The sequence below is a fragment of the Rhipicephalus sanguineus genome, chromosome 1, assembly GCF_013339695.2.
Source record: "Rhipicephalus sanguineus isolate Rsan-2018 chromosome 1, BIME_Rsan_1.4, whole genome shotgun sequence".
NCBI classification, from domain to species: domain Eukaryota; kingdom Metazoa; phylum Arthropoda; class Arachnida; order Ixodida; family Ixodidae; genus Rhipicephalus; species Rhipicephalus sanguineus.
In genome coordinates this window covers 146,561,857-146,586,295 of record NC_051176.1, presented here as the reverse complement: position 1 = coordinate 146,586,295, position 24,439 = coordinate 146,561,857, and the positions used below count along the sequence as shown (strand labels likewise).

The following is a 24,439-nucleotide window of genomic DNA, read 5'->3' as shown; positions in this document are numbered from 1 at the left end:
TGGGAATTGCAGTGGTATTCTTTTGGCGTGGACTGAAAGTCGCAAACACCAAAAGCCCAACATCAATCGAATACAGAGAGCCCGATGATCATTATACCAATGCACTGCAGCGACTCTGCGCACGAGGTGCCTTTACAGGTGCACAATGCTGCAGCTTGACATGGCACCAGTCACTAGATTTACAGCCCACAAAACTGCCAGGGCGATTCATGATGTTAGAGAAAGGAAACCTCAAGATTAGCACTCATCGTACAGCTCATGTCAATGTGGAGCATATTGTAACACAGGCAGATGGTGTCTTTTGTTTGCCAAAAGTTCCGAAGTGTGTTAGTAAGTTTCAATTGTGTTCCCTTTCTGTTAGTTTTTCTTAAAACTCAGTGTTTTAACGTTAAGAACATTTGCTAACAATTAAGTTGGAAAAGTTACCCATGATGTCAGTAGGACAGCCAATCTGATCGGTCACGAGTGACGTTTCAAAACAATACCGCGTCCCATAATAAGAGGTGGCTGCAAACTCAGAGTGGTGGCATGCCATGATCTGTGGCAATGCACTTCTTTTAACACCTAATAATAAATTACATTCCTTATGGAGAATGCTTACTAAATCAGTCTGCAAAAAACGATCTGAAAGACGTGCACTACCAGCTCAGAGTGTTTCTACGAAAACGTCAAACCGTTTCAAGGTCCCTTTAACGGCCAAATGCAACAATATTTCGCTTCCGTTATGTTGGTTATCAATGAGTAGTACATGCTGCTGAGGCAATTTTGGCAAAGCTACAGGGCTGGTAACTGTCAAATCTTCTCGCATGTGGCCTTTAAATAACATTAAGCAGGCTGCGTGTGCACTGGCTAGTTGGCGCATATAATGCAAGTCCCAGCCCCTCTCTCCAAGTTCTTCAGTGCACTGTGGGAAATCGCTGGCAGCACATAAACTCGAGCCATGCTGAGAAGTTGTGTGTCAGTCCCGACAAGCAGTAAAAGCAGCTGTTCTTACAGTGGCCCGATCAAAAACATCTACTTCTGCAACCCTTTTACGAAACATCCACACACTGTTTATAAAATATTGCATAGTGGCTACTCTATACAGTAAAAGCTCGTTAATTCAGATTTCACAGGACCAGAAAAAATGTACGAATTAAACGAATGCCGAATTATCGGAAGTATCAAGAAAACAAACAAATGTGTTACATCAATCCACTTTCATTCACATGATGAATACGAATATCCTTTACTTATTTTACATAAGAGCAGCGTAAAAGACGCAATATTTGTCATCCTCCGACTTTGTTCTCAATGTAACCACAGCGCCAGACTCCAGTGTTTAATCAGCCTGCAGCATGCCTTACACCCCTTCCTTATTGCGTACCGCCACCACGCACACGTGACGATAGTTCCTTCGCAGATAAAATGGCTGGCAACTGATAGTTCGTGTATTGTGATGTAGCAAACGAGTCTTAAGCCAGCATGCCGACCGCGGCTGAAAGCTCTTCATTTTCAACAGCTTCCGCCATGTTTGAGTTTCGTAACATAGCGCGCGCATTGTATCAAGCTAAAACGAAGCTGCTGAGTGCCGGATACGCTTGTGGACAAAACTGCGATCACTAACTGATGAAGATAGCGATGTAGAGGGCGCCGCCTCATTTCAGTTGTCTGCGAACGCAGTTTTCACTGTTTTGCGTCGCACATTTGCGGCGCTTCGCACTCGGCGTGCTCCGAGGATCGTCCGAATTACCTGGATTGTGGCCAAATGTGACCGAATTAACCAGTTTGATGGCATTAAACAGGCCAGGACCAGGGAACATGTCCGAATTATCCAATTTTCCAAATTTTTGAGGATTGAATTAACAAGCTTTTACTGTATCTGTACAAACCTTAAGTAAACTTATTGTGCGGCTCAAAATTTCGTTCCAGTTTGACTTTAAGCTCTTCGCCTACTCTAAGCTTGAAGATAGCTAGTGAAATTTCAGCAACAATGTCATGATAGAATGATAATTCAGACTGATAAATTAATTAATAGACTGATAAAATTATTGCCTGTACAAGAGTGCCAATAAAAACTTGCCTATAGACAGCTCGGCCAGACTCAATGTAGACCCATTCCAGGGCAAAGTCAATCTGACGCACAAAAGGTGATAGCCGTTCAATCACAGACCGTGCCATGAACAACACTGCTGTGGGGTTCATGCGTAGAATCCTGCAAATCAAAGAAGCAAGAGTATTATATACATAAAAGGAGCAGTAAATAATGCAGTGAATGTGACTGTTGAATACACTCAAATCTCATTATAACAAAGTCACATCTGTCACGAAAATAACTTCGTTATATCCGAAAATTCGTTATAAACGTTTATTTGTAACACTGTATCTATTACAAGACTATTCTTCATTTACTTCGTTATAACCGATAATTCGTTATATCCATGTTCGTTATATCGAGGTTTGAGTGTACAACGAAAGCAGAGTAGGTAGAGAACAGGCTATTTAGGACCATGAATCAAAAACAGAGAACAGACAATTAACAAAAAAAGGGAGGAGGGGGGGTGTCCAGTGCTTGTGTTCTTTTCTATGCTGCATGGGATCTTTCTGTAATTGTCTTCGAGCCTCTAGAAAATTGATTTTGATGGCAACTATCACAGCCTTATGCAAACATAACTACTTTGGGGTGTCAAACAACCTGATGTTTTCTAATTCACTGAGATTATGTCAAGACGAGCTGACAATGATGGCTTAGTAGTCCAAGGTTCGACGAAAACTCGTCAGGCGAGGGGGATTCATTGGAAGAAACAAAACAGGCACTCGCCTTGTTCAAGGAAAAAACAATCATATATTGACGTTTCGGTGCCGCTACGGGTCCCTTGTTCACAATGAAGAGCATGCAAGAGGGCGTAACTATTTATGGAATGGGTGGTGCAGAGTGCGCATGTATATCTCGGGGAGATTACCCCGTGTCCGGTTAATCGCGTTTTTGGTCGTTTGAATGTGCAGTGATTCTAAAAGTAGCCGTGTCGATAGGCGCTTCTCTGTCGCAATTATGCTCGCAGAATCCCAGTCGATGATGTGGCTACTGTTTAAATGATGATCCGCCAAGGCGTTCGAGCTTGCATTGCCTTTCTTGGCATCGTTCTGATGCTGTTGGATTCTTCTATTAAAATTTCCAGTTTCACCTATGTAGGATGCGTCACAATCTTTGCATAGTATCTTGTAAATAACCCCTGGAAATCTTGAGCTTTCCAGGCGGTCTTTCACGCGTACGAGTTCTTTCTTTAGCTTGTTGGTCGGCACATGCGCGATTTTTACGTTTTATGTGTTAAACACTCTTGCAAGTGCCTCACTGACGCCTTGCGCATAGGGCACAGCAGCACGTTTTGGCCTGTCAGCTTCACGAGCCTCTTCAGGGCAGGCAACTGAAGACCGCAATTGTTGAGTCCTCAGGAGCTGCGAGGGGTAGCCGTTGCTGCAGAGATCCTTCCTTACCACCGCTAGCTCTTGCTTGCGCAGACCGGGTTCAGAGCAGATGCGCTGAACAGTTCGTACCAAGGGCCCCCAAAATTGTTTGTCCGATACGTTGATGACTGTTTCTGTGTGATCCGTCGCCAGGACGTAACGCCTTTCCTCGAGCATTTGAACACTTTTGTTCCAAGCATCCAGTTCACCATGGAACAAGAAAATAATGGAATGATTGCCTTCCTCGACGTTCTTGTAAGACGGTCAGCCAAAGGACTTATAACCAGTGTGTATCGGAAGCCGACCCACACGGGTAGATACCTAAGCTTTGACTCTGCGCATCCTATAGGGCAAAAACGCTCCGTTGCCGCTGCTCTTTTCTCTCGCGCAATGCGCATCTGCTCTGAACCCGGTCTGCGCAAGCAAGAGCTAGCGGTGGTAAGGAAGGACCTCTGCAGCAACGGCTACCCCTTGCAGCTCCTGAGGACTCAACAATTGCGGTCTTCAGTTGCCTGCCCTGAAGAGGCTCGTGAAGCTGATAGGCCAAAACGTGCTGCTGTGCCCTATGCGCAAGGCGTCAGTGAGGCACTTGCAAGAGTGTTTAACACATAAAACGTAAAAATCGCGCATGTGCCGACCAACAAGCTAAAGAAAGAACTCGTACGCGTGAGAGACCGCCTGGAAAGCTCAAGATTTCCAGGGGTTATTTACAAGATACCATGCAAAGATTGTGACGCATCCTACATAGGTGAAACTGGAAATTTTAATAGAAGAATCCAACAGCACCAGATCGATGTCAAGAAAGGCAATGCAAGCTCGAACGCCTTGGCGGATCATCATTTAAACAGTAACCACATCATCGACTGGGATTCTGCGAGCATAATTGCGACAGAGAAGCGCCTATCGACACGGCTACTTTTAGAATCACTGCACATTCAAACGACCAAAAACGCGATTAACCGGACACGAGGTAATCTCCCCGAGATATACATGCGCACTCTGCGCCACCCATTCCATAAATAGTTACGCCCTCTTGCATGCTCCTCATTGTGAACAAGAGACCCGTAGCGGCCCCGAAACGTCAATATATGATTGTTTTTTCCTTGAACAAGGCGAGTGCCTGTTTTATTTCTTCCAACAATGATGGCTGATCCTGTCACTATTATTTAAGCATGTTAAAGAGTAAAAATGTTTTTGAGAAGTGCATAAAACAAAAAATTGTGCGTTCACATCCAAGTCGCACAGTAAACGGATATGTTCAATTAAAACACAAACTACAATAGACGGTTTAGGAAAATCAACACCGAATCTAATGCCTTCTAAAAATCATCGTAAAACCATTGTAAATGGAAGTGATATTCAGTTCAGTTCAGTTTATTTTCCTTAAAGGCCCCGTTAGGGGTGTTACATAAGGGGTGGGGTACATCATGTGATGGGTAATTCCAAATAAAAACCAATGAACTTTGTAAAAAGAGGAGGAAAAAAGCAGAATGTTGATACACTGTGCAAACGAAAACGTAAACAAAAACACGCGCTAGGTAATTAATTTGACAACATTAGGAGAAACAACATAATGTGCTAATTATAACGTAATAACTGTTGAACATATTGCACAAAAATAACACTGTACACATAAATACAACATAAAAACAATGAACCGTTGTAGAAATAAATATTTGCGTTAAGTACAATCAATGGCAACTAATTTGGTAAAACAGAAGACACAGCAGCAATGAACATATGGTTGTTATTTGTAGATACAACATGGTGCGGAAGGGCATTCCACTCTGACGCTGTTCGAGAAAAAAATGATGCAGAGAAAGTAGTTGTGTGTGAACGCGGTTTTAAAACCTGTAGCTGGTGACCAGTGCGTTGCGATATTCTTGCTGGTGGGGTGATGTACGGCATGCGGTTAAGTGAACTGTAGAAAAACTTATGAAAAAGACCAAGGCTGGCTATCGTACGACGGTGTAAGAGTGATTGTAATTTAGATTTTTCTTTTAAGGCGGATATGCTTACATCATACGAGTAGGATGAATGAATGTATCTTGCTGCACGATTTTGAAATGAGTCAAGTGCGTTGATGAGGTATTTTTGATATGGGTCCCAGATTGGTGAAGCATATTCAACTTTAGGCCTGATTAGTGATATGTACGCTAGTAGTCTCACGTCGCGTGGGGCATGACGTAAGTGGCGCCTCAAAACGCCTAGTGATTGGTTCGCCGATGATAGAATGCTGTTGATATGTGTGCCCCAGTTAACATCAGATGAAATTAAGACTCCCAAGTACTTGAATGATGGGACTGTTTCAATGAGGCTATTGTGTAAGAAGAAGGAATGGGGCTGCGACTACGGGTAAATGACATATGTTTACATTTTTTTGGATTAAGAGTCATTAGCCACTGGGTACACCAAGTCTGTACATGGTTAAGGTTTTGCTGCAATGTATCTGCGTCTGTAATATTGTTAATGGTATGATAAATCACGCAGTCATCTGCGAATATATGGATTTTACAAGTTACATGGAGGGGTAAGTCATTGATATATATCAAAAAAAGAAGTGGGCCAAGAACGGACCCCTGGGGGACACCTGAAGTAACCGGAAGTGGGACGGAGGAATGATGACTCACGCTGACGAATTGCGAGCGGTTGACTAAGAATGCTTCAAGCCATTTTAGTACGTCGGAGTTTAAGTTTAAGAAGGAAAGTTTATGTAACAAGTGTCGGTGAGAAACCTTGTCAAAAGCTTTTTGATAGTCGAGAAAGATAGCGTCAGTTTGTTTGTTACAGTCAAGATTCGTATGAAGGTCGTGAATGAAAAGAGCTAGCTGTGTTTCGCAAGAAAGGGCCTTACGAAATCCATGCTGTGCAGGATGAAAGAATTGATTGGCATCTAAATGGTCCATAATGAGTGAGTAAATGACGTGTTCCATGATTTTACTTGGCAAACTCGTGAGGGAGATGGGGCGATAATTTAGCGGGTGAAGCCGGTTACCTGCTTTGTAGATGGGAATGACTTTCCCCACTTTCCAGTCGTGAGGGATGCAACCTACTGAAAGTGACTGAGCAAACAACAGACACAAAAATGCCGAGGATATATCCTTAGTGTTTTTTAACAGTTTTGAGTTAATACCATCGATACCGGCACAGGACGAAAGTTTTAGGTTATCAATCACTTTTGAAATACCATCTACGCTGAACGTAATGGCCGGCATTCTAGATACTATGTTGCTAGACAGTAATGACAGAGGAGCACTAGTATCCTTAGTAAAAACTGAGACGAAGGCATTGTTGAAAGTTGTGGCGCAGTCAGTATCAGACATAATGTTCCCCGAATCATCAGCAAGTGTTATGGCGCGAACATGACTTGGGTTTGTTAGTTATATTGGGTTTAATGGCGCAAGAGCAACTCAGGCTAAGCTGCGCCAAAGACAAGGTGTTCTATTATAACCAGTATCTCTAAAGTTTATCTAAAAAGCCGCTTGCTTTCAAGAAATTGATAGCGTTACATAGGGGAACAAGTGGATCCTCTCCTAAAATCAGATTCGGGTGCATAGGTATTTGACGCTTGTAAAACTCTCTGAAATGTTTTCGCCTTTCTGTTTCAATGTGTGGGCACGTGATTAGAATATGTGTAACTGTTAATGGCTGTTGACATTTTCCACATTCCGGCATGTCTTCCCCTTTGAGCAAAAAGTTGTGAGTGAGGTGGGTGTGCCCAATGCGGAGTCGGCATAGGATAACCTCAATGAACCGTTCTTGGTGACGGCACGACTTCCATTCTCCCACCGTGGGCTTCACTAGATGCAGTTTATTACTCGTGCAGGAGTCCCATTGTTGCTGCCATTTTGAAGATAATGCTACGCGAATGTTACGGAGGCTGTCATTAAGGGGAATATTTATTCGCTTAATCGATGTCTGTGCTGCTAGAGACGCACATTCGTCTGCCTTTTCGTTGCCTGGTATCCCTATGTGGCTTGGTACCCAACAGAAACGAATAGTGACATCCTCGTTACTGGAGATAGTGTGTAGGATATCACCGAGTAAAGGTTCGCACTCCGATCTTAAATGTAGCACCTTTACTGAACTTAATCAGTCCGTGTAAATGATTGCTTGTCGGTGTTTCTCGGTGATGATTTTTTGTACTGCTTCCCATAAGGCGTACATTTCAGCGCTGAAAATGGACATGAACTCAGGTATTCTAACACTGACAGCGCTTTCTTTTGTCACAATCCCAATGCCTACATGGTGTTTTGTTTTCGAACCGTCTGTGTATATTTCGGTATATCCTTTGTATTTGTCCTGAAGTGCACGGAATTCCTGGATTATGTATTCTGGCGCGGTGTTGTGTTTCTTTAGATTGGTCAGTGAAAAGTCACACAGCTGCGTCAGATCAGACCATGGCGGCAGTCTCGGCGGTTTCATGGCGACATTGAGTGCGTCCTCACAAATATCGTATGAGCGGCAATGCTCTTCAAAACGTAAAATCAGTGGTTTGATGAAGTGTGGCCTATTAGAGTAATGTAAGCGTGAGTGACATTGCGTGGTGATGTCGTGGCATATATGTTGAGACTGTAACCTGATCCTTAGAACATAAGAGAGGGTTAAAAGTGCGCGACGCTGGCATAGCGAAGGTTCATTGCACTCTATGTATAAACTCTGTATCGGGGATGTTCTATACGCGCCACTGGACAAACGGAGACCGAGGTTGTGTACGGGGTCCAGACGCCCAATGTAGGATTTTCTGGCCGAGCCGTAAACAACACACCCATAATCTAAAATACTGCGGACAACAGAATGATAAACCTTCAGGAGGCATAATCTATCAGAGCCCCAATGCTTATGGGACAAAACCTTTAGTATGTTAAGCGCTTTATTTGCCTTTATTTTAAGTGCATTAATATGAGCAAGAAAATTCAGTTTACTGTCGAATGTCACACCTAAAAATTTTTGTTCGTGTTTTATCATCATCGCCTGTTGTTTAATGTAAGAACTGGGTCTGGGAATAATCCTCTTTTTAATGTAAACATCACAGCAACAGTCTTTTGTGTGGAAAAGCGGAAACCATTTCTGTCGGCCCAATGTGTTAGTTTGTTTATGGTAATTTGAAGTTGCCTCTCACAGGTTGATAGGTTAGAGGCACGAGAAGCGATTTGCAGATTGTCAACATATAGAGAGTGCATTATTGTAGGTGGTACGATCTTATTGATTGAATTCATTTTTACTATGAACAAGGTAGTGCTAAGGATACAGCCTTGTGGTACGCCATTTTCCTGGACAAACGTGCGTGAAAGCACAGTGCCCAACCGCACCTGAAATGTTCTGCTAGTCATGAAGTCGGACAAACACTTTAGCATTTTGCCTCGAATGCCTAGATTAGCGAGGTCTTGCAGAATTCCGTGTCGTCATGTGGTATCGTAGGCCTTCTCTAGATCGAAAAAAACCGCGAGACAGTACTGTTTGTAGCGAAATGCTTCTCGTATTTCATGCTCAAGACGAACAAGATGGTCAGTGGTTGAGCAACCTTTTCTGTATCCGCATTGATGATTATCAATCAAATTTCTTGAATAGAGGATAAAAGACAGTGTGCAATTGATAACACTTTCGTAAGTTTTCGCCAGGCAACTGGTAAGAGCGATTGGTCTGTAGCTGCTCAGGGATGTTGGGGGTTTACCGGCTTTCAGAAATGGGACTACAGCTCAGACCACTTATAACGTAACCGCTTACAGTGCAGTACCGGCTATAATGCGGTTTTTTCTGACTCCCGTTTACCCTCCCATAGAACTCCATGTATACGCATACCGCTTATTGTGCAGTCCCCCGAGATGAAAGACCGGTTATAATGCGGCTGCCGGAACATTCTCAGAGATGCGAGGGAGCGAGCGTGCTTCTCAGCGGAGATGCGCCGGCGGGGGAGAGAGCGGCGACGGCGTTACAAAGGAGGAGGGGACGCGGAACGAACGAACAAGGAGCGGGGGGAGAAACAAAAAAGGGGATGGCGGTGGGGGACAGCAGCCCGGCGCGGGTGCGTGGTGTGAGGAGGGGGAGCGGTTGCATGGCCGACGGAGAAGCCTTTGCCCCCTTGACATGCACGCTTTGCCCCGGCCGCATGACATGCGCGCTCCGCTACGCACGGGCGCCCGCTTCCGCATAAAGAGCGCGTTACCGCTATTTGTCTCCGTCGGGAAAATAGTTGCTTCGTCGTAGAGCGCAGATATCGCGCGTGCAACCTCGATTCCCCCGCAAGTAACAATGCTTTGAGACGCAATTGAGCTTTCGCCTTTGCCACCAACAGGCGGACTTACAAGCTTGAGAGACTTTTTCAGGATAGTTGCCGCGACTGTTCTCCCGACCGCGAACCGAAACTGCATTTCACTCGTGATGCCCTCGGTTTAGCTCGCAAGTGCGAGCTCTTCTACGCCCGATCTCCGTGTTGCCTAGGGCAAGCTTCTCGCGACGGCATGCCAAGTTGCAACGCGCACGCTAGGCCTAACGAGCGCTAGCTGCCATGTCGGCGGCCGCGGACTACAGAAGTTGCGGTTTGGTGCCGAGTCAATGAAACATTATGCAGTTGGTGCATTTAGAAGGAGTGACTTACACCTTTAACGTAAACGCGGGCGTGCGTGTGAAACACTCGAGTGGTGGTTTGTCGTTGCCACCGTTTTCGACATGGCGCACACGCAGTGTGCTACCACGGCGACTTCCCGTGACGGCGCATTTTTTCCGCGTTCGTTATGTCGGCACCGCAGGTCCGCGGACGCTAACTGTTCAACATTTCCAAATGTAAGCATACACGAACTTACGTCCCAGTCGCATGCCTCGATAGTCGGAATCGCGCGCCCACCCGTTGGTCATGTTTTGCACACGTGCAACCTTTCAAAAACGTTGTTTTGGTTATAGTGCAGTACCGCTTATAGTGCGGATATTCGCGACTCCGGCGACTTACGTTATAAGCGGTCTATGCTGTACTATGGCAGTTTTCCATTGTTCTGGCATAGACCCGGATTGCCATACCATGTTGAAAAATGTAAGTAAAACTTTTGTCGATGATTCGAACAGATGTGCCAGCATAGAGTAGTGTATGTTGTCGGGGCCTACTGCCGTTTTTTTACCATGTGAGAGTGCAATGTTTAGTTCCTGTAGTGTTAGGGGTTGGTTGTAAGCTTCGTGTGAAGCACCTGTGAGCGGTAGTTTCTGCTTCTCTGCGGTTTCTTTGTGTTTGAGGAAAGTATCAGTGTAGTTGGCTGAACTGGAAATGTTGTAGAAGTGCTCCCCTAATATGTCGGCTTGTTCTTGTGTTGTTGTCTGGATGTCTGGGCTTGTGAGAATTGGTATAGTGTAGGCTGAGTAGTCTCCTCTGAATTTTCTCAACTGGTCCCACAATCGTTTAGACGAGACAGTACTATTTATAGAAGTTATGTAATCGCGCCATGATGTTTTTTCGGCCTGCCTACGGATATAGCGCGCTTTCGCTTTAGCCTGCTTCAAGTTTACGAGGTTGTTATATGTGGGGTACCTCCTCAAGACGCCCCAAGCTTTATTTTGCAGTTTCTTTGCTTCAGTGCATTCTTTTGTCCACCAGACATTTCTCGTTTTTCGGACATGAGTTGACGATCGTGGTATTGACTTTTCTGTGGCTGCAATTATAATTTCCGTGATTTTGTCATTAATGTCATCGATCGTAATATCTGGCGAGATGATGTCCTCTAGTTTCGCGTTTTCTAAAAATAGTGCCCAATTCGCAAGATGGATTAGCCAGCGGCGTGGTTTAGAGGTGATGGTGGGTAGTGACGATGGCAGTTTGATGATTGCAGGTAAATGATCGCTGCCGTACGAAGAGTCCAGTACTTCCCACTTAAAATCATTAAAAATAGATGGTGAGCAAAATGCAAGATCGAGGCAACTAAACTTGCGTGAACTTGGTGAAAAGTAAGTTGGTGTGCCCGAGTTTAAAAGACAGATGTCATTCGATAAAATAAAATCTTCAATAAGTTGCCCTCTTTGGTCTGTTTGGTCACTGCCCCATAGCGTGCCATGAGCATTAAAATCACCTACGAGAACAAACGGTTCTGGAAGTTGCGCTGTCAAGTCCTCGAGTTCTCGTAGTGTCAATTGTTCATGGGGGGGAATGTAGATGGAGCAGATGGATATGGTTTTGTGTGCTACAATGCTGACTGCTACAGCCTCGAGAGGGGTGTTTAATGTGATTGCTTGGGTGGGAATGCCACCTTTTACTACAATTGCAACTCCTCCCGATAAACGGATACAATGTTGCCGGTCCTTACGGACAACTGTGTAACCTTTTAGTATACGAGTGTGCTTTGCGCCCAGGTTTGTTTCCTGGAGGCAAAATGCTATCGGGGAAAACTTGTTAAAAATGTCCTTTATGTCACCTAAGTTTTGAAATAGACCTCTGATGTTCCAATGAACAATAAAAGCCATGATGAAATTACAAGCAAGCAAATGTACTAATAATGTGGATCAATTGTTAAAATGATGGTAGGTGACATATGGTAGAAATTGGGTCCGTGAAGAGCGATATCCACTTGGGTTATCGCTTCGGTTGCAAAGTTATTGGGATCTTGTCCCGCTTGGCGCGCTCAAGGGAGCGCTGGTCCTTCGGTATCGACGACACCGAGGTTTTGGGATCGACCTCCATCGCCTTTTCAGAGGCGCTGGGGGTCTGAGACTCGGGCACTGAAAGGCGTGTCTCAGGCCTCGAGGTGCGATTGATCTTAAGGCCCTGCGAGGCTGCTGCCTGCGGGGCCTTAAGTTTCGGTGGAGCAGCCGTGGCTGCTTCCACCTGGGGGACGGGAGGAGATACCACCGCGTCGCTTTGAGCGGACACGGTGGACTCCCGAGGCCGTTGTGATGCTGCCCCCTTACGCGTCACCTCGGCATAGCTTTTGTGGAAGAGTTGTGACAAGCGTTTTCTCGCTTCGACAAATGAGATCTTTTCTTTTACGGTTAGTGTGATGATTTCCTTCTCTCTTTTCCAGGATGGACAGGACCGTGAGTAGGCGGGATGTTCTCCACCACAGTTGACACAATGAGGTGAGGCTTCGCAACTTTCAGCTTTGTGATCATTTGAGCTGCATTTTGCGCAGGTGTCCTTCCCTCGGCATACTTGCGATGCATGCCCAAACTGTTGGCATTTGAAACACCGCCTCGGGTTTGGAATGTAAGGCCTTACATTGATTTTCAGGTATCCTGCCTCGATTGAGGTAGGCATGTCACTTGTTGCGAAGGTTAGAATGATAAGTTTTGTTGGAGTTTCTTGATCATTTCGCCGTATTACAATTCTCTGAACCTTGATGACTTGTTGATCTTCGAACCCGTCGAGAAGTTCCTCATCGCTAAGGCCAATGAAATCTTGCTCGGATATGACGCCTTTGCTTGTATTTAGAGATCTGTGGACGGTGGTAGATACTGTTGTGTTGCCAATGTTCGTAAGCTCGGTGATCTTCGGAACTTGTTCTTTTTCAGTTAGTTCAATGAGCAAATCGCCACTTGACATTTTAGTTACTTTATGCTTTGGTCCGATTTTTTCTTTGAGGCACTTGGCCACCAAAAATGGTGATAGCTTCCTTGCTGGTGTACTGTCCGAGTGTAATACGTGGTACTTCGGGAATGTTATTCTGGGCTGGAGAGAAAAATGGAAGGTTGCTTCGGTGCGGTTCCTCTTGAGAGGCCGATCGAGAAGGGCGGAAGCTTGTGTAGCCATAAGAATAATATGTAAGTTCGGCAACAGCGCCGACCGCCCACCACGGAGGCCTACAGGGGGACGCGGCAGAGCTTTGTAAAAAAGGACTGCAGCACACCAGTCGTACACCGCCAATATAACCTAATATGGTGTACCAAGGATGGATGACCACACATGGTTAACCCTTGCCGCCAAGAAAATTAGAAGTATCTAGAAAAGAGGAGAAGACAGGAAAGATTGAAAGAGAGAAAAAGACGAAGATGTAGGTAGAGAGAGAGACAGGAAAAGGCGACTGCCGATTTCCCCTGGGTGGGTCAGCCCAGGGGTGCCGTCTACGTGACGCCGAGGCCAAAGGGGTGTGTTGCCTCTGCCAGGGGGCCTTAAAGGTCCAATCACCCGGCGTCGGCTTAACCCCCAGGATCCCCTTTTCCCCGGACACGGCAAAGCCACGCACGGCGAGGCGTGGGAGGGATTGAAACCCCCTGTTAGCTCGGGTCCGTGGTGTCGCTACACACCAAACGCCTGCTTGCGCAGACGCCCCTGCGGGGTGACTTGGGTTTATTACCTGCCAAAATTTCTTCGGGTTTTCTCTAAGAATTTTGGGTAAGTCGTTAAAAAAATCATGCTTGGCACCACGAACAGCAGATAGGTACATTTTTTCGGCAGAATAATATTTTTCCCAAGCGTTAGCATTCGTACTCTGTTTAACAGCTCGGAAAAGTCTTTTCTTTTTATTTTCTAAACGCTTTAAGTGATTATTGAACCACGGATTCTGCCGATTCTCACGGAAGGTAATTTTCGGTATGTGCTTGTCTGCTAATTGAATCATTTTACTTTTAAAGAGCACCCAATTATCATCAATAGATCGTTCGTGAAATCGAGACTCAAAGTGAGATAGAAAGGCGGTTAACTCGTCGTTAATGGCTCGGAAGTTTCCTCTATCGTATAGGCTGATTGTTTTGCTACCTGTTGCACGTGGTGGTGCGGAAAATAAAAATTTGGCATGAAGTACTTTGCGGTCACTGATAGGAGCAAGAAAGGTTAAAGATGATAAGCTGTCTGGATTATTAGTTAGTATAAGGTCCACGACGTTCGCACAGTCACGCGAAACACGTGTTGGTTCAGTAACAAGCTGTGAAAGATTAAAATTTAAACAGACGTCGATGAAATCTCTAGCTTCAGCATTAGTTGACGCTCCTGAAGATAGATTACGCCAGTTAATACCAGGGAAGTTAAAGTCGCCGAATAAAAGAATGAGCATTAGGATGCGCAGCTGTAACCTGGCACAAAACGCTGTTTAACTTTGCAGGAAAATCGGGGCTGTTAACAGGGGGTCGATAACAGACACCCAGCAGGACAGCCTGTGGGAATGAGCGGAGAAGTAGCCAGGCTATCTCGAGGCCAGCAGGAGGTGCAATTGTTGTGCAAGGTAATTGCTTCGAACTTCGAAGTTTGGCAAGTCTGATAATACCTCGTTGTCACTGATGGCGCCCGTGAGCCACGTTTCTGTTATGATTAGTAAATTGCTGCTAGATGAAGAAACAAGACTTGATATCTCTTCACGCTTTGGAAGAAAACTACGGGCGTTAGTGAAAATAACAGATAAAGAAAGCTTATTCGTTGTGGCAATAGGGCGAGGGTTTCGTGAGCCTCTGTTGCGCGTTGATTGCTAATGACTCTGTTTAACGGTATTGGATGATTCATCATATTCATAGCGTTTCGATCCTATGACAAGTGTCTTGAAACGTAGTTTGAAGGGCGTTCCTTTACTTTTGCCGAAAGCAGTAAGATGCTTGCGGGCATTTCGAACGGCTGGTGAAAAATCTTCGCCAATTGCGCAATTAGTCCCCTTTAACTTACGACCGCCAGCCAGGACTAATTCTTTAGTTTTGTAGAGCGCAAATTTCACTATGATGGGGCGGTTACGGCCAGGTTTAAAAAGCATTATTATTAAGTTGTTGGTTAATTTGTTGAACTATGGAGGCCAAACTTTCTTTTTAACACATCGCACCGAAAAAGTATGATGGCTGCTCACTTCATTCATAATGTCAGGATCCCTGCCTTTGGTGGAACATACAATGTTTGCTTACAGGATCATAATCGTCAGTCACACAGAGAAGCGCATACAATCAAAACATGTCAGTGAGATCAATCTCCAAACTCTATAGATATAAAAAGAAGAGTGCAAATGTATTTTTGTTTCTGTACAGATTCGCATAACAGTACTTTCCACAAAGCATTTTTTGTGTAAAATACACCTCCTGGGCACTCTGTTTAAATAAAATTTAATAGGGGTGTGCGAATATTCGAAATTTCGAATATTTTTCTAATAGTGTTTGCTATTCGATTCGATTCGCACTGGAATTTTACTATTCGAACAATTCGAACTTCCCAAAGACAAATACAGTCAATGTCCGATTGGAAGTGACCCCTTCAAATTTTCAATATGCTTCACCTCATTACACTCTCGTATTGCGGCAAAGCTACCCTTCAAGCTCCGTTACGGTTGAACTTAGTCAAGAGACTATCAACGTCCGATTGGAAGTGGTCCCTAGATTTTCAATATGCTTCACCTCATCACACCCCGATATTGCGGCAAAGCTGCCTTTCAAGCTCTGCTACGGTCGCAAATGTACTAACTCAAGAAAACGCTTGTTGCAACATGGAGATGAAAGATGTGGCAGAGGTGGAGGCTCAATGCTGTTTTGGACCTGAAATTTGGGCAGGAAGTCCAGAAAATTGGAAGCCGAAGCTTTTTAGCATCCAAAATTTCAGATGTTCTTGTATATCGACGTATACGAGGCAGATTTGGAACTCCGGACTTGAAGGGAGCAGATCCTTGTCCGCCACATCAGTTGGGCTTTCACAGAAGTGAAAGAGGAGGAGAGGTTGAGGAAATGGCATCTTTGCCTATCACATGTAAAGTGTTGTCGGCAACACTTTGGTTGCACCAAATCATGTACATAAATACAATTCGGCCTCTGCATTGCCTCATTCTTGATAAGAAAACTACGAAACACCACCCCACCAGTGCTTCATCAACCTAGCGAAAAGAAACACTTTCCTGTTGCTATCTCATAAGAATATGCTTAGGAATCCTCTCTAACTACAATTTCGCTTTGAAGTATTCGAAAAATATTCTAGAAATATTCGAAAAATATTCTATTCGATTCACACTCGCACTTCAATGTTCGAATTCGCTTCGCACCCAAAATTTTGCTATTTGCACAGCTCTAAAATTTAAGCTTTACATCACCATTTACAGTGGTAAGACGAAAAACTTTCCGGAAAAAATACACCAGCACAGAAACAATGTATGTAGTTTCAATACAGAACGAAACGCTCTCGCAGAACATAGTGAGAAGCAGGACCGTCATATCAACATTGACGGCGCCCGGATCATTGAAACCGAAGTTAGTCGCACAAAAAGACTATACTTGGAACTGTGGCACATACAAACGACACCGGAAAAAATGAGCCGGTCAACAAGGATGCAGTGATGCTACCGAGGACTTCTGATTTGGAGCAATTTTTGGAGCAGCAAAATTTCCGTTTTGGAGCACTTTGGAGCAGCAAAAATGTTCATCTTGGAGCACTTTGGAGCAGATAATTTTGCATCTGGGAGCACTCTGGAGCAGCAAATTTTACATCCTGGAGTGTACTACAGAAGCATATTGCATTAAAGGGCCCCTCACCAGGTTTGACAATTTTGAGATAATGAGCGCAATGCATACACTGGGCGTTCACGATCACGTCTGCCAAAATTTGCAACGCTACGCGCCGCGGAAATGGGTCAAATTTCAAGGTGCTGCTTGCCCTTCCTCTCGCGAGCGCACGCTCTAGAGAATGAGGGGATGACGTACATGAGAAAATGGCCCTACGTAGATGGTAGTGCTGTGACGTCGCTCCTCTACGTAGACGACTGTGCTCTGACGTCGCCAACAGTAGCACGTGACACTGCGATAATTATTTGACACGACATGTGTAGTTTGTGTAATTTGTTGCTTGAATAGATTATTAAAACTTGAGAGAAATAATGAGACACACAAAGGGAATGTGCGCGTCTTTTTCATTTCTTTTTCGTGAATAGCAGCGAGATGCGGGGCTAATGTGCCTCCCTTTCCCATGCGTTCGTGTCCCCGCGGTTTGCGCATCGAGCAGACGCCAGCCCTGGAAACAAAAGTAATGTTCTGGCGCGTTCGAGCACTCATTATGCTCATTTATTGTACCGCGTCCAAGTAAACGTTAATGCGGCACTGGCTCATGATACCGCCACTCTCGTGCCCGTACAAATGCCTCAACTTTCATGCCCCATCCCGCAGAAACAGGCAGTACACCACAGACAAAACGCCGACAAAACGCCCACGGCCGCTACATAAGAAAAAGGTAGCGGCCGTGCAATGCCGCTCGCGTGCTCGGGCTGGCTAGGGCACGTCATGCGCACGTGACCATGCATGCGCATGACGTGTTCATGCGTATGTGTCAAGAGAAGAGGTCAGGGAAGGGTTTGGCTTGCTAAGGCTACACGGGGCGAGTGGCAAGGGTTTGAAACTCGCCTCCTCGCATCATGGTTTCGCGCCGCTACAAATTATTGTTTTTCTCAGCTCGTAATGAACCGATTTGAAAAATTCTTGCGGCTTACTGCTCTTCATTCGGCACACAACAACTTCCAGCGTCTAACTAAAATTTGCTATGTGGCCTGGTGAGGGGCCCTTTAACATTCAAGCACCTGAATATTATTATGGGGCTCTTATGAAGGCTAGAAATATTTCGATTCATTGCAAATCTGATGGAAAAAGTCATCTCAGGAGAACTCCATACTTCACTTGCTAATGAAAAAATAAGGGCTCATGAAGTTGAGTGTTCTGAATTAACCCCTTTGGCGATTATTTTCGACACTAGCAAATAAACAAACTACCGGATCAATAAAATTGCAATTTATGAAATAACACTCTAAATACATCTACGTGGTTATCAGCAGGCGTGGTAGACAAACGCCGTGACGTACAACAGTGCATCAATGCTAAAGAGTCACACTGTCCCCAATGCATTCCCCTGAGACGACTCAAAGGCGAAAGCCAAGTTCTTTTTCTCGATCGATGTGTTGATCCTCCCCCTCCCTCTCTGCAAGCTTTCTGCACCTCACCTGGTTTTACGCTAGCCCCATGATCAGCGCACCAATCACGGAAGCAGTGTAAAGCGACGATGTCATGTGATGATATCGTCACGGGACATCACGATATATGATGCCATGATGACGTCACAAGTTTTGACGATCTATGATGTGATGATGACATTACATGATGGTTATATTTTGCATCAATCGAACGCCGCTGACGGTCAATTTTTGTGTTTGATAAAGCATCTAAGGCTTTCGCATTAATATTGCGGATTGAACGTTAACAGCCTGGCCGTTAACAACCTGGTCTTACATACCAAACTGTCCTCCACCATGTCACCTCTGTGCCATGCGCGAAACAACTTCGCTTATCATCCATTTCACAGCTCCTCAATTAAAAAAAATTTATTGTGATAGCAATTATATGGACACTCGGCGGATTTTTGCCGCCGCCGTTGCCATAATTTTCCATATAAAGTCCAAATTATTAACATTACCACGCTCATTCTAGCTGCAGGTAAAAGCTTGCGAGCGCTGGCGACGAACGCGGCTGAAGCGGAGATTAAACTAGCCAGCCGCCTGTCTCCGTCGCACGGAGAGCGCATGAGATAACATCTTCCCGCGTGCGGGCCTGCCGTCGATTGCTCATCAAACAGAGAGGAAACGACCCGCCCGTCTTTCGTAAGGAGCACGAAGGGACGCCAGGGGAGCGGGGGGGGGGGGGCCGCATCGTTCGAAGAGCGCAGTCGCTTGCGCGCGCGCTATCTCGAGGCATCAGGAGACTGCTCGTGAATTTGCTGTGCTCTCAACGCTTACTTCACTTTTAGAGAACTAAGAGCACGAAAACGCTTCGGTTCCTGGAGCGGCCATATTCCTTTAAACCAGCATTTTGTTCAGTTACGCGAGATCGGATCCAAAAGAGTTAGCTGCTAGCCTTGCAGATTCAGATTTTTTATTGATACGAATACAAGAATGTTACATGTGTTTAGTATACAAAAGGAAGTCCCAAAGTCGAAGACCTTACTTCGTTTAACCATACAATTTGTTAGTATTGCATTCATTGCTTCGCCCTTCAGCGAAACTGAGTTTTTTCGGGAACTCGTCAATTTTGTTATATCCAGGTTTAACTGTTGTGGGGATTGAGGCTTGCCACGGGTTTTTCGCTTAATTCTGCCGTCCACATGTCCGATCATGATCTCCCCTCCTCCGCGGTCCTACGGTGCTGGGCGAGTGGGGGTGACATTAACCTCCCTCACCCCGGCGCCGGTTTTCGACTGTGGCGCCGCGCTCGAGTCAGCAAAGGGTAAGCACGTCTTTTCATTCCCGTCCGTCGGCTCCTTTGTTCTTGGGGCTCGCTCGGACGGAGTTCGCTAACGGTGCCTTGCACCCGCGGCAGACACTTACCTTTCGTTGCCCTTTCCGAACACTACGCCGAAGAGCGGTGCGGTGTGTTCGCGAGTGGTCATACTATGCCGAAACCGTACCTATCGAAGCCAACGCGAGCGGAGTTTGCGCTTGCTCGAGCGATCGGGCCCTGTGGTAGCTGATCGTGAGAGTACGCAGCGTACTCACGAGGGACCGTTTCCCTCAGTGGCGTGTCGCCATGAGCCCGTTTGCCCGCGGAGACATGCTAGCGGCACCCTTTGTGTTGTATTTTCGCCTGTGGCGTGGTTAAGCCTGTTTTGCTTCTCCCGCCGCCTTTGGGAGCGGGCGCTGTACTGCGTTTGTGGTGTTGCCGCAGGCAATAAAGTGTTGCAGATCTCGAGAGCAACACTGTGTACTTGTCGCGCTGCACTCGGCGCCTTTGTTGCACTCGAACGCACATGTACAGCGGCGCGCTAGTTCACGCGAGGCAACGGCAAGTGCGGCCCTGTGGCTCGCTAAGTCCGAACCCATGCTAGTGGCCGTACTCCTGTGAGATACGTGCACACTACACTGTATACCACTATTTTTAAAAACTTTGCACCAATGAATTTTGCAGTATTTAAAGAGAAAATGATGATCATACTCCTGTTGCTTTTTTTATTTCTTACTGAAACTCCAGCATCAGTGCGTAAGTTTGACTTCGCATATGTAAATGCATTTTTTCATGTTCAGGCTGTTAAGGCACAAAACTGTTCTCGAAATTTTTTAAGTTCATTATCTGATTTCTTCATATTACAATTTAGTCTATTTTTACCGACAAATTATTAACTATGCACAAGTACATGCCATCAAGATATTTGATGCTATGGCAAACTGGTGTGAAAACTTGAGAAAATGATCACCACTCGTGTTTGGTCTCTGCCTTTATTCTGGCTCGCCAAGTAAGAGTAGCTTTTTTTTGGCTATGTAGAAAGTTACTAATACAGCTCAACTTATTTTTTTCTTTAGCATGAACATCCAGTAAGATGAACGAATGTTCAATGTCTGTACAAGTTCACCATAACAGAAGTTCTAGCAAACACCCTTTAAACTAATCTTAGGAACAGATACACCTACTTAACACTATGCCATGTAGATTGTGTAGCTTCACTCACTCATAGCACTGGGTGGATGTCAAGAAGGCCACACGTGATGCCACCTTCGCTTTGCGGCTGAAGATGGGTGACTCGCCTGTCAGCACCTCCAGGGCGCCAGTGATGTCACCCACATGAGCAATGTACAGCATGTCCTGTAAAGTGCGGGACTCTTTTCTTAGGTCTCTGTTAAACCACTACGTTTCATCAGCATAACTTGAAAGATGAAAAGAAAATAAGTTATAAGAATGACTGCTATACGCAAATACATGCAAGTGGAATACTGAATTACTCTGTCACCAGTTTTCTAAGCATAAATAAATAAACAAGTCCCTAGCATACATTTTCGAGTCTGAATTAAACCTTACTATATGTTGAGGTGAACCTCACAGATAACAGTACATTGGAGCAGTTTCAGAACTGCTCAAGTTAGAATTTATGTTGACAGTACCTGCTCTAATGAGAAGCTTTGCTTTTTCATCTAAAAGAGCCAAAAGGGGAGACACTGGTCTTCTGGACGAAAATATCGCCAAAAGATAGACTTTCTGAAACAATTTTTTTTCGCAATCTAGACGTCGAAGAGAATGTATTCCTGCAACAATATCGCATTCTGATGAGTACTTATTTTTGTCATTATGCTCTGAAGTCAGCTTCATGACCGCTTTCGCTCGCTAACGCCCCCAGAAAAAGAGGCACTGCTTTCCTATCTTTTGTGCTTGTGCCCACATTACCTTTTCATCTAGAAGTCAGATTTCAATTATTACTGTTGCGATTGAAAGCTTACGAGTACCTACATACAATAAAACTAACAAATTATAATATCTTATATGAAAAAAATTTTATTTGGCGATACAACTAAAAGTTCTGGGTTTCCAACCACCACATTACACATGACAATAATTTTTCTACGAATAGAGCTAAAATTACAGTGATGGTCTAGTTGTGATCTCTGATTGTTCTAGAATATGCCCATGTACAATTTTCTAGGATATTCAATGATAAAATTGCAGAAACGGGCAAACCAATTTTTCATAATATATTATTATCTCAAAAACTACTTCAGATAAGAAAGAATTAATTGCATATCTGCTTTTAGCAAGCTAAAGTATATGTTGCCTGGAAATTTCATTTGTATACGATAAAAATAAACTTTTTTTTTAAAGAAGAACTGAGAAAAAAACGCAATTCTTTGCTAATACAAGCTTTTGTCAGTGTGTCTATTGCATCTAAGTGTCTCAAACCTCTGTTGCAGTTAAAATGGGAATGTCTAAATTTCTGATGTCAGTGCGAGTTGGCGCTGGAACCTCCAGGTTGTGTTGCCATCTGTATTTTTCGTTAGCAAGTTTTCTTGCTTACCAAGCATCTTCTCAAAGCAAGAGTGATGCATCAGACATCATGAAAGGGCAATTTATTAACGTGAGAAAAACAGCTTTTGTCTTTAGTTGCACGCACTTAGTGAATACGCAGACTCTAAAGAGACTGGGTCGAGAGTTCGTCAGAACTACAGTTTAACAACTTGCCCCTTTAAAACAGGCAAACATTAATGAGGTTTTAATGACAGGGTATGACAGGTGAGTGGCTGTATAATTAAGTAACACACGCACTGTCCCGTGACAGGCACCCCTTCCAATTCTTGGAACGCTTCCTTGCATTAGCAATGGCATAGCAGTCACAGTAACTGGGTTACACCTTTACATTACACTGAAGCTGAATTTTCGGAACCGCTACAGCTGTAAACGAATCGGCATACACGAGCTCATTCAAGGCTGCAAGATAATCAACATGATGGCAGTGGTGCCTTAAGTTATGCCGTTTTGGATCTGGAAACCAGGCAGAAAGTCTAAAAAGGTTGGATGCCGAACAGTTCCACCGTCTGAAATTTCAGTCATCCTTAGATGTTGGCTCAATGTGGGACACATGGTAATGCTACATAGACATCCGAATTATCAAGCAATGCCTAAAAATATGGCCCTTGACTATAGTTTTTGATAACTTCAGATTGTATATTTTCCTGGATAGTATGTTTTCCACTCTCCCTTTTCTTAAGTGTTAACTACAGGTTTAACTGTAGTGATAGTGAATATTTATTGCAGAGCTCAGTTATAATGTTTTAAAAATCATTAACGGCCTAATTTTTAATCTTTGCTTTACCCAATGCACTAAAGAACTCCCCCTTCACAGAAGTTGCTTAAAATTGTGTTCCTTGTGCAAGTAAATAGAGTAATTGTACTTATAACAATAATTCTTGGGGTTTTACATCCCAAAACCACAATATGATTATGAAGGCCGCTGTAGTGGAGGGCTCCCGAAATTTTGACCACCTGGAGTTCTTGAACGTGCACCTAAATCTAAGTACACGGGCCTCAAGCATTTTAGCCTCCATCGAAAATGCGACCACCGCGGCCGAGATTCAATCCTGCAACCTCCGGGTCAGTAGTCGAGCACCATAATCACAAGACCACCGTGGCGGCTAGTAACTGTACTTATATACACAAGGAACAGGAAGAAGGCTCATTGAGCCACTAACTACGCACATCAGTGTCCTTGGCAGATGTCTTTTGGGAGACAGCCACATATCCTGAAAGAATGAAGAATAGAGATGCTGGCTCGCCCGAATCCTCCTTGCTCAAGCATTCTCCTGGCTGAAACTCTTTTACCGTCACCATGTTTCGAATCATGTCCTCATCCTGCAACATGAAAGTGAAGACAAATATAGAGATCAGCATCATTTTGAGCATCACCATAAGCACACACAGAATGGCCTTTTCACTGCTCTCGGCGATACACTAACTTGTATCTGTGAATGTATAAGACCCTCATTAAATAAAACATGCATTCTTAACAAATGTGGCAGCTGATAAAATTTAGTGCATTTTTTAGTACTTAAAGCATCATATGCGACCCTCTCCCTTCGTCCCAGTTTTTTTTTTTTGTGCACTATGTACTTTACATTCCTAAACTGCTGCTATGTCTGGAAGACATTTATTATATTATTACTTATCCTATTAGTTTATCCCCAGATTGATTCTTGTTAAAGCATAAATGTACCCAATGCTCATTCAATTCATAGCAACACACCATATGTCTGAAGCTTGCCAAGTACCGTCCTTGGCTGTGCCTGTAGCTTGTAGATAATATTGCCCTGTTAGGCATAGTTGGAGATGGCTTGACACAAATACTTGAGAATCTGATAATAACTGCTGGAATTTTATGTGTCAAAACCACAATATGATTATGAGGCACACCATAGTGGAAGGCCCAGGAGTTCTTGAGAATCTGAGCCACCAAGTAGAGGTAAATGCGTAAACCAGTATTGTTTATTTTTACCCTTATAAAAGCCTATAGGTATTTGCATTAATTGAATGTGATAAACACACAAAAAAAGGGGAGAGGAAACTACCCTTTCATGACTGGCAAGGAAACAAGAGTTTACAATATTGTCACGTGGTCGTGACGTCGACGAACACAGCAGTCGGCGTTTGTAGGATGAAACTGTTTATTTGGCCGAACTTGTGGCCGGAAAATGAGAACTGGAACTACAGCAATGCACGCTGTACAATGATAGCGGCGAACAGGGCGTCGTCCGTCGATCAACTGACAAGCAGTGAAGCGCGTCGGCATTTAAACATGTGCCGTCGAATATTCCAGCGTTATCGCTGGCTGTCGTGCAAATTC

At 44.5% G+C, this 24,439-nt stretch overlaps 1 protein-coding gene across 3 annotated transcripts in view; it reads right to left on the bottom strand.

Annotated features, from left to right (window-relative positions):
- Positions 1 to 24,439, bottom strand: part of LOC119399743 (neuropathy target esterase sws) — a 210,073-nt gene that overhangs the window by 144,614 nt on the left and 41,020 nt on the right. For all 3 annotated transcript variants that reach the window (XM_049417014.1, XM_049417015.1, XM_049417013.1), the window contains exons 13-15: positions 23,299 to 23,451; positions 20,786 to 20,919; positions 2,059 to 2,194 (exon numbers count right to left, since the gene is read on the bottom strand). In XM_049417014.1, coding sequence (XP_049272971.1) covers positions 2,059 to 2,194; positions 20,786 to 20,919; positions 23,299 to 23,451 — 423 coding nt within the window. The remainder of the gene's footprint in view (positions 1 to 2,058; positions 2,195 to 20,785; positions 20,920 to 23,298; positions 23,452 to 24,439) is intronic.